The sequence below is a fragment of the Nannospalax galili genome, unplaced genomic scaffold (genome assembly GCF_000622305.1).
Source record: "Nannospalax galili isolate Female #2095 unplaced genomic scaffold, S.galili_v1.0 scaffold183, whole genome shotgun sequence".
Classification (NCBI taxonomy): Eukaryota; Metazoa; Chordata; class Mammalia; order Rodentia; family Spalacidae; genus Nannospalax; species Nannospalax galili.
The window spans coordinates 170,832-182,226 of NW_008350555.1; the positions used below are offsets into that span (position 1 = coordinate 170,832).

General features: G+C 36.5%; 1 protein-coding gene across 4 annotated transcripts in view; it reads right to left on the reverse strand.

Annotated features, from left to right (window-relative positions):
• Triqk (triple QxxK/R motif containing) overlaps positions 1–11,395 on the reverse strand; it is an 83,669-nt gene that overhangs the window by 32,494 nt on the left and 39,780 nt on the right. For 2 of the 4 annotated variants that reach the window (XM_008847819.3, XM_008847817.3), the window contains exon 2: positions 393–474. In XM_008847819.3, the coding sequence (XP_008846041.1) occupies positions 393–453 (61 nt within the window). In that variant the 5' untranslated portion in view covers positions 454–474. The remainder of the gene's footprint in view (positions 1–392; positions 475–11,395) is intronic. The other 2 variants (XM_008847818.3, XM_008847820.3) reach the window with 1 other exon arrangement.

Genomic DNA, 11,395 nt, shown 5'->3' on the forward strand with positions numbered 1-11,395 from the left:
TATAAAAGTCCAATTTGTGTCCCCAAATGCTTCTCATGTTGGATCCATCTATTGGGCCCATAGAACACACATCTTAAATGTAATGTCTACACTTAGGATGCATGCATCTCTTAACTCTCACCAGAGAAGTTTCCTTATATAGCAGATGGTGATTGACACAGACACACAACTGGCCATGGTGCAGAGAACAAGAGGTCACACTGTGCTTATCCATGAGGTATATTTCTTTACTGATAAACAAGGCTATATTTACTTTAAATACTATAGTCTTTAGTTATTAATATAGTTTTTCAATCATATATATTAGAAAAAAATTATTTCTTAATATCAAACATATTTGTCCTTATATTTATTTTAAATCACAGGAGTGGGTCAAAAAATTCATTGCTTACCAATTTGCTTTCTGTACTGATCAACAGGTAGTTTTGCAGTGGAAGAATCTTTTCTACCCATCTTTGATCTCCAAAATACCTGCTAAAAACAAAGAAAATAACTGTAATGAAACCCTGCAAAAAATCTGAAAACTGGCAAAATATTATTCCATAAAAATATTTTTAAAGCAATTGGCAAAAATGCTGTTGACTTATTCCCATTAGATATCTACAAAGAATATAAAACTTCAAATGAATTATGAAGGATATAATCACTGGTAATTAAATTTTCAATCATTTGTTCTTGAGAACATTTATTTTTATCAAGAACTGAGCTGAATTAAACCATAAACTTAGAGAATATTACCTTTAAATGGCAAGTTTCTTTCCAGTTACACATTTTGTTTCTTAGGACTAGAAAGGCTGAAGCTTGAAGGTCAGGCAGTTGAATTTTGATTAAAAAGCCACGGCAAATGTCGCCAAGGTGGGTGGATTTGGGCTCCAGTTATGTTCCTCTAACTATCAATAGTAGAAACTACCAGCATTTAATATTATTTTCAGTTTTACATTATATGCAGCTTTATTTAATCTTTAATATATCTTTCAATTCTATTTTTATTAACTTTAAATATTTCAGCAGAACTATAATCTTCTTGACAAAGCTATACTCAACTTTTCTTACTTGTAGAGTTAGACTATATTTCCTAGCTTTAATTCAAAATTCAAATACATAATTGAGTTATTTTCAAAAGAATTTGAATGGCAGTGACATGCATCATTTTCAAACTCAAGCATAATCATGCATTCTCTCTTACCCTCTAACTGGCTAGAATAGAAATGAACCCAGGCAGAGGTTGAAGATACATTTGTAAAAACAGAAACTTGTTTAGCCCAGGCATGGAAAAGAGAATTTTCAGAAATGGGTCTATCATCCTGGTACTCAACCTTGAGAAAAAAAATTCTATCATGAGTTGTTGCACAGTGTCTGGGAGCTTTTCCTTACCTTTTCAATGTGCAAACACTAACTTCTAAAAGCAAATAAGAAATAAAACTGAATAAACCAAAGAAAAAAGGTCAGTTAATATTTCTCATGTCAGAGACAGTGACAAGAAAGGAAGAGGGAGAGGGGAAAGAAGAGAGAGACAGAAAGAGAAATAGATGCCTGGGAGATGCCCAGGACTAGGAGACACATCTGCAGTCAAATCTCTACAACTAAGGCCCACGGAACATAGCTGAATAAGGGATAGAGGGAGGGCTAATGCACTCCTCAACTCTCAACAGTGAGGCTTCCATGTACATCAGAGTGCGATGCACACAGAAGGCCACAACTGGCCAGAGTGTAAGATGGGACTCCTATACGGAACCCCACACACACACAGCTCAGGGACCACTGCGGGAAAGGAAGCAGAAAAATTATGAGCCAGGGCTGGTTCATGAACACAAGGAGGTGGAGTTTTTCAGGTCACCAGAGGCTTGCTCATGTGCAGCTGTGGCAGCAGTGGCTGAGATCATGGCGCTCATGTCAGCTCAATAAAACAAGGTCCCAAAGGGGGGGTGAGAAATAGGTGGTGGGCCAGCACTAGATTGACTATTTGAGACTGATTGCTGCTAGGTGAGGGAGAGTGTGACTTACATATGACCACTGGATGGGCTGACTAGACTCCAGTGGACACATTTACACTAAAGGACATTTGGTTACAAACACCTGAATGAATAGGATTCAGCATGTACGGCAGAGTTCATAGGGTTCAGTGGGGGGATAGGGGAAGGCATGAATGGGGGAGGGGAGGTTTTAGATTTGAGTGGGAAATGCTATATGAAAATTTAAAAGCTCAGTAAAAAAGAAAAAGAACAAGAGCAAGAGCTGAGGAAGGAAGAGTGAGAATGGGGGTGAGGGAAAGAGTGCTGCCACAGATAAAGTGTATAGCTGTCTTACCTGAGTCTCTTACTCCAGATTACCTCAGAACAGAAAAAGATGGAAGCAGAGAAGTGCTGAAGCCCAGACAAAAAACAGATACGAAAATCACATCTAGGAAAGAAACCGTGGTAAGAGCATAGGCACATGAAACACTAGAAGTGGTAAAAAGATTAGCAAAAATGAAGGGAACTGTGTTTATTGGGGAAGCAGAGATTTATCTAAAGGAGTCTGAATGGAAATGAGTCTTGGGCCTCCACACCTACACCAGCAGAAAGCAGTGCCAAAGAGGTAAACTATGCCGTTCATAATGTCTCCTTTATACTGAAGAAACACGACTGGAGAACTGTGAAGAACAGACAATGGGGTTCCTCTGAAAAGACTATAATTAGTTCTAAACACACAATTTCTATAGGGGTTGCTTGGAAAGGCAGAGGTAGGGACCCAAATTTAATAGTTTATAAACCCCAAAGAGCCCACAGCTGAATTTGAGAGACAAGACGACCTGTGTGTTTGACTTTAGATCCTCAGTTTTGAACTGGACGGAATAAATGGGGCGCTCCAATAGGCTCCTGTTACTGGGAAGCAGGAGAAACAGTGATATATATGTGGTTATTTTGGTGCCAGAAAGGAGAACAATAACAGAAACTGTTGGATGTTTATTAACATCGATGTTTTCAGTTTTTTTCCTGGGCATAATGGGCATTTGTCATCCTTCTTTGATGGTGTATTGCTATTTTTCAGCCAGCAGACTGTGAGTAAATCAATGTTTACTACTTGTAAAAGTGATCCATAGATACTTTTCAGGTGTGCTCATTCATCTATGTGAAACGGAGATGGCTCCAGGGTGATTAAGAAATGATGCCATGAAAACAGCAGACCTTATAAGAGCCTGGACCCTGAAGAGTGCAAGAACTGTGAGAACAAGCAGAAGTAGTAGTATCTGAGGTGTTACGTTTTCACAGTGCCTCCCCATCAACTGATAGATTTTGATCATGAACCGTATTATGGTTCTCAAATGCCAAGTACATCTGAACTCTGTTCTGTGAAACCACATTCTTTATATAACCCCACAGAGATAGCCAACAATGATCCCATTCAATACACAAAAAGGCATCCCCAACTTAATTTCTAATGCATTTGTAAGAAAATCATACATTCATCTAAAAACCCATTTTCTAATCATAATATATTCACATTGATAATATTATAACAATACCTTTAATGTGAAATATCTAAGGACAACATAAAGTCAAATAAATTAAATCTTAATCTCTAATAAACCATGATGCTATTACATCTAAGATAATACACACTTTAATTTTTCTAATAAAACCGAGTTATCACCTAATCCTATAGTCTTACTTGTAATAAATCAAAACATTAAAAATAGTTCTGTCAAGGCAAGCCATAAATAATTTCAATGGATATAATTTATTCATATAGCAATTCTATTTGCATAGTGTTTGCATTTATTAATAGTAAAGTGGAGTCATTATTTTAATCTTAATTGTGTGGCACTTGAAGAGATACTCCATTTTAGGAGACAAGTTAGCTTAAATGAATAAAACACAAGATAATATTTCCTCTTCAATATAGTTTGATTTTTTTGCCTTTATGGAATATGTTTAAGTTAAGCAAACAAACAAAACAAAGCAAATTACTAACGCTATGTGCCTAAATTTCTGCTCACTACACTACTTTTTTTCTGGTCATTTAAATCAACATCTCAACAGAAATAATACTTTGGAGGCTAGTATTTGATTGACTCATTACCTGTAATAATGAAACACAGCATCTTTTAAATAAAGGAAATTGGATTTTACTTATTTTCAAATGTGATTTCCATTAACATTAAAATAAGAAGGTTAAAGATTCTAAATTTTCATAAGGGCTTATAGTCTATTAACAGATATATATATTTTAGATGTATAATAATAATTTTATAACAAAACCTTAGGAATTTCAACCGAAGAGATAGAGGAAAGAACTTTTTTCAATTGCTGTTCCTAATTATTGTAGTGATTGATAATAAATTATCAAAATTTCAAAAACTCAACTTTTTTCTTGTCTCTGAAATAATTACTTTCTATTCTTTAAGCCAAGAAGCATTTTACCAAATGACGTGACAAAAAAAAAAAAAAAAAAAAACCAAAAAGCCTAAAGTGCACATACTATGAAAATGCCTTATACTTTGTTAGCTGCAACAAACACAAGATGGTGAAGGGTATTTCATTTTATTAATAAATACATTGATGCTATTTAAAATGATCTAAAGACATGCCCATTAATCTGTATGGTGCAAACTGTCAATGCTTCAGACATCTAGAACCTCTAAAATGTTCTGACTTGCCTTTGTTCTTCAAAGCTTTGCAGTAATCATCATTCATGTCTACTGCTTCGTTGGTATGATAGCAAACTCCCAAGAAATCCAGGGAGACATTAGCACATACAGCCACAGTTTCTAATAAGACAGCTATTTGCATACAAGATCAGCCACAATTTAAAATGTATTTTGATAGATGTGGAAAGGGAATAACAGATTTATATTAGCATGTACAATACCAAGATTGTTTTTACAATTTAATTCCCTAGAGATTATGTCTCATCATCTTCTTTTGTAAAGAACAATGAATTCCCTCAGAAGCTAACTTGCTCTATGACCCAGCTAAACTAAAATATGGATTAATAATATAGTGTTTATTATTAATGGATTTTGCAGTAGGAATGGATTTCAGATTAAATCATCAGAGAATTTTTTAACATTCTTGAAATGCAATAACATATTTAAAGAAGAATGCCAATGTTATTCAAAACTTAGATCACATATTAAAATAATTCACAATTAAATTAAATTAATTAAAACTTTACACTGTAGAATTTTTAAGATTAATGACAGCATTTTTGTTTGGGGTACACTTTCTTAACCTGAATTAAACAAATTTTTTGCTACATGTACTTTTAAGCATAACATGTGACCTTTAATGGGCCTTGAGGAATTGCTCAGCAGTTAAAAGCACATAGTGGTCTTGCAGAGCACTGGTGTTGAGTCCCAGAACCCATACTGGGCAACTCACAGTCACCTATAACTCAAGTTCTGGGGGCTTCAAATGACCCTGACTGCAGTGGACACACACACACACACACACACACACACACACACACACACACACAACAAAAAAATTAAAATAATACAACAAGCAAAGACATTGGTCACATTGAAATCAGGTTATTTTTACTCACTTATATTTTTTATGAGATTTGGAAAGAATAAGTAAAAATGGAGGAAACACTTTCATACATGTCTCTGCTTCCAGAAAAAGCATTAAAGCCAGACTGTAACATTAAAATACATATCAAACCACAGGTTATTAAAACACTCAACTCATGACCACAGAAAAAATAATTATCACAATGTTTATGGCTAAAAGATATTTCATACACAAATCATTGCAGAGGATGTGAAGAACTGAAGCTTCTGGTTAGAGTGCTGAACCATCCAGCTACTTCAGAAAATTATTTGGCTGTTTCTCACCAAGTCAACCACCAGCAATTACAATGCTAATCTATAGATACAAGTGCATATGGTCATAAAATGATTTGGTACAAAATAATTACAGTTACTTTATTTGTAATTGCCAAAAGTAGAAAACAGCTCCAGTATCAAGAGGAGAATGATGAAACTGTTCATACAATATATTACCCAGCAAATGAAGAACTTAATAATGACCAACAGTACAGATAAATCCCAATATGAGTATGCCCTGTAAACAAGCAATGACTTCTTTGACCCCTAATAAATGGACACTCATCAGTTTTATTTGTCTTGCATCATAATTAATCAGGAGTGATATCTTCTCATTTTAAACGGCAGAAACCTCAACACACTCACTTTCTATGGACCAAAGAATAAGTGAGAGGTGAGAAAGTACAGAGGGAAAATGTGGACAACGTTTTTGTTGACAGAGTACAGGGAATGAGACAGGAGGATAATAAGATGACAGGACCTGGGAATGCAGGAGAGGTGCTGTTGGTAATATGAATTTTTACTCTTGAAACTCATTTCTCAAAAATGATAGAAACCTGAAGGAGCCAGTATAAATAATAACCAAAAGTAGCTGGCAGAAAATGTGGAGATGATGGTAACAGGAATAAAATGTAAAAGGTGATTCAGATTATCAAGTGACAGAATACAGTGCATACTTTATTTATAATCCTAACACACCACCTCTTTCACTGTATCAGTTAGAAGGTTACACAACCTACATACACAAGATATGAGGTTTAGTGGCCAATATCACAGAGTTTGGTAGCTCCTTTTTTTCAATATGAAAATGAGACAATGCTATTTTTTAATTGGGAAAAGGAAGATGGGAAGTCCCAAGATTGGAGAGTCAAAGGCTGGAATTGATGCTTTGGAGAAATGTAGATGTTCCTGGTGAAAACTGAATTAATGAGAATTACCTAAAACAAAATGGATGTGGTAACCATGAGTCTAGCTAGCTAGCACTCGGCTACAGTATTACAGATAATATATTTATCTTGAAGTGCTTAACTAGTCAATGATGACATAGGAAGAGAGATTAACTAGAATGTAGATTTTTCAGGATGGGTCCAACAGAATGGGAGTGAGGAAAAACAGAAGTCTAGGGTAGTACTAGGAGAAGATAAAGTGGTGTACTCTAATGCCAGAGAAGGAAGTAGACATGTCAGAGCCTAACATTAATCCAGTGTACTAGTAGATCTGTGGATTTTAGAGCTCTGGTAAGGCCAAACAGCAAAAATCATGATCAAGTATTAGAACTAAATGCTCTTCTATTAGAGAACAAAGAACATTTAAGAGAGAGTGTATGGTGACTGGTTGAGATGGAACAGATTTGGGTCCAAGGTGGCTAAACCGGTAAATAAATGAATACATCGAAAGACAAGATAATGCTTACTTTATGCAGTGGAGTATTGCAGACACCAGAAGACAACATTTAGGCTTAGGCACAAAGACTGAATTGAGAAGACTAAGAATCCAGATAGCAAGAGACAGCAGTAAGAGATGTGAGGGCAGTACAGTCCAGTGTGATAAAGGAGCTGGGGTTTTGTCTGGCTTTCCTTGCTTGTTTTAATCTACATGGAAAAGTAAACAATATACAAGAAGAAACGGAGATGAGATGAGCATTCAAGATTAACGGCTGGGCTGACTGGTACACAGGCCTTGAATCACAGAGCTCTAGAAGTAGAGGTAGAAGGATCAAGAGTTCATCAACAGTTTGACGTCAGCTTGGGCTATTAAGATGATAGAAAAAATTGAAACAAGCCGGGCATGATAGCGCATGCCTTTAATCCCAACACTCGGGAGGCAGAGGCAGGTAGATCTCTGTAAGTTCAAGGCCAGCCTGGTCTACATAGTGAGTTCCAGGATAGCTGGGGCTACAGGGAGACCTTGTCTCAAAAAAGACCAAAAATTTGAAACAAAATACAAACAAACAGAAGGCTTCAGAAAATGGTGTCTATTTGAAGACTCTACTTAAATACAAAAGATAAAAATGAAGTGTCTAAGGCTAGAAGAATTTCAAAGTTATAAAAATTATATAGGGAACCAAGGAAATATCATAAGTTGGCCAAAAAAAAAAAAAAAAAAAACCAACAAATCCCAGCATTTGAGCTTAAGTGTTCACAGAAGTGTATATGATCAAATGGGTCATTTTAGAAAGTAAGAAAACAGGAATGTGTTCCATTGTGAACTAGCTTTATCTCAAAGCTGCACAGGATGATTGAGACTTTTATGAGTTAGATGAGGCCTGAGTAAACGGGGAAAATCCCAGTCCTTCCAGGAAAGGTTGGCTAGCTGGAAGTCAGTACCTCAGAGGAAAGTCTCCAATTTCAAGAGATAGAAATACCATTCACCAGGAATGACTATACTGAAGGTCAACAGTTGTCAAAATTTGTTATCCATTAGGAAGTGGATGCCCAAGTTTCTCACAGGCCTACTGAATCAGAATCTCAGTGGCTAAGGTACATAGAGCTTCAGTATTGATTTATTTTAGACTTCCCGGGTGACTGGTATTACTATTAAATTTAGTAACTACTGCTTTTCTTTTTACCAATATCACAGGTAATATTCTCCATGGTACCATTTACAAAGCTGTTGAATGAAGGTGTGAGGCTTAGGAGGGGACTATGAGATTCTTCAGCCACTCTGGTGAATGGCAGCTTGGTTGGTACAGCATCACTAAATCTTGATGCATTTTGATAGACTTTTTCTAAATGTAGAAGGAAACCATCAAAGGGTTTTGTGCAGTAAGGTAACCAAATTAGATAGATGTTAATAACATTACATAAACTAAGAAGTTTGAAGATAATTAATAGACATGGGGGGGCATAAAACAAATTAAATTCCAAAGGTAATCCACCCAGGGTGCAGCAAATACAAATAAAATGATACTTGGTATTTGACTTTTTTAGAACTGGGAAACAGTCTAGAATGGATCATGAGTCAGAAATACTGCTAATAGCAATGATTTCCAGTTTCAAGGATAGTTCCTTGCTCATTAAAATACAAAAACCTCACTTACCACTTAGAGAATATTCAATAAGTTTAGAGAGGGATAAGGATATTCAACAAACATAAACTCTTTGCCAAAATATTGTGTTAGACAAATGGTAATGGCATTAACAGAAATAATATAGAGAAAGGATGCATGGGGTAGGTGGTAATGGTGGGGAGTATTAGAAACCTGCATGATAAAATGTTCATAACATGGCAGAACTTCCAGACCAGCAATAGCCATGTAGGTCTCTGTAAGTCTGTCCATTTTCCTGAACTCTTCAGGAAAGCGTAATTTCTCCTTTTCTTCTTCATGCCTTTCTCACTAACCATGCTTTCTCTAAGGCTTTGGGCTGCCCCTAGCATCTTGTATTTTTTCACTTTTTCTCTAGAGCTTCCAACTCCCAGCCATGTGGCTGCAAGTCAGCCATGTGTCTGACTTCTATGCAGGCTCTAAACCTGCAGGCTTCATGGCTTTCTTTCCTTCTTCCCACTATTCACCTCCTCAGGGCAGCTGCCAAGATCACCAGCTCACCTGCTCTGAGGATTTTTCTTTAAGAATCTAATAAAATTGTAAAAGCTTCCATGTGGGTCCATTCTTAAATTCTTTTATGAATGAGACTAAGAACCCTCTAGGGAAACCTCTTTCTCCCCGTTTCATATTGGCTACCACAAAGGGACTCCCAAATTCTAATAACTTATTTATTTGCTGGTCATGCAGAAATTTTCATGTGCACACTGAATTTGGCACTTAAGTGGGCAGGTGAACTTCCTTATCTATTTTGCTATCTTGCCTTGGGGCATTCAGGCTTAGGCTCCAGCTGCTCCATGGCTTTGGTGGAGCATTTAAAGAATTTACGCTGCTTGCCCATGGACAAATGGAAAAAAAGATTTTAAAAGCCATTTTTTTCCCTGAAGTTTTTCTCAGGTAGAGGGGCTCAAACTTTTTATCTTAGGCCCTGTTGGGCACCAAGAAAGCTGTGCTAATACCAATGGTCTTAAGGCACCTGCTTTTCTAACTAGATCTAAACATTTTAAATTTCAGTGTACATGAAAAGTCAGGGGCTCTGCTTGAGACATATGCTTTCAGAGCAACAACCCAATGATTTATGTGCTGGTCATAGCTCCCTGTTCCTTCTGCTGCCTTCACCAGTTTCTTTCCCAACATAGCTTTTATCTAGGAATGAAGAGATCTGGAGAACTTTGCTTGGCATTACAGCTACTATGGTTGGTGAGGGACATGGATTCCTTTGCTTTGCTTTTCTATTTGGGCCCATATATATATGAGGGTATTTTCTCCTTTTATATCAAGTATAACTTAACTGGGATGCTTTGTAAAAGTAAAAATGGTTCCTGTCCACATTTAATCTGTGAGACATGTGAATCCCAAAGGGCTTGTATCCTGGTGGGGGATGGGCTTCTTTTATCATGGACTGTGCTCACTAACATGGCCATGTGCCCTGGTCACCATCATGGCTGCTGACCTCACCAAGAGGGAGGCAAACACGTGACCTGGTCTCCACCTTGGTTGATGACATCATCAATATGGGGACAGTCACATGGTTTGGTTTACCATCTTGGATGGTGACATTTTCAAAATGGCGGTGACCTGTGTGACCTTGCCACCATTTAATCCAACCACATGGCATGATTCAAAATGGCAATACCCAAAAACCTACTGATAACAGGGATACCTAGGAGTTCCCTGAACTACAAACATTTAATCACATCCTAATTTGCTTGCAATTTATTTTTGTTTTGGTTTCTTGTTGGGATCATAGAAGAGCAATGCATTTTTATGTCAGACTAAGGGAGTAATGCCAGATCTCCACAATGGGAGTTTAGATTTTAACATTGTTTGGGCCTGTTTCTAAAGGGGATTACTTTGAGTTTTAACTTCCTGTATGGTATATTTACCTTTTTTTTTTTTTTTTTTTTTTTTTTTTTTAAGATGATTTTAAGTTTTTACAGTGCTTGAAACATTTACGGATTTTTTTAAAAGGAATTATTTTTAGGTTTTGACATTGTATGACATTTTTACCTAGTAGTTTTAAAGAAATTAATTGTATTTTAACATCTTTGGTATATTTGCTGATTTCTAAAAATAACTATTTTATATTTTCACTGTTTTGCATAGTATATTAGTTTCTAAAGGGAACTTATTTTCTAATCATATGCCTTCAAGACTATCCAGGTACAAAGGATCTGACACCTTGTGATGGCTAGACTTATGAAGCGCATGGGAATTGCTGTACTCCAGGGCCAAACCTTATACAAAAGACAAGCTACTACCAGCACATAGTTACAACAATGGGAGGTAAAAAAGATAGCCTACTTGGGTGGGAGTCTTAAGATTCGGCCTCCACTGGTCTTAATTGCTCCCCTTTTCTGCATTGTGATTCTAAGCCTGTTTTTCTCTGGAATAGAGTATTTTCCTCTCTGATGCTCATTTGCTGTATGCTTGCTTTTGTTCCTGCCCCATCATTCCCTGGGTACTTTCTAGTTACAATGTCATGGATAGACTAAAGGGAAAGGGTATTGTGATAGTCTCTCTTTGCAAGTTTTTTTTTT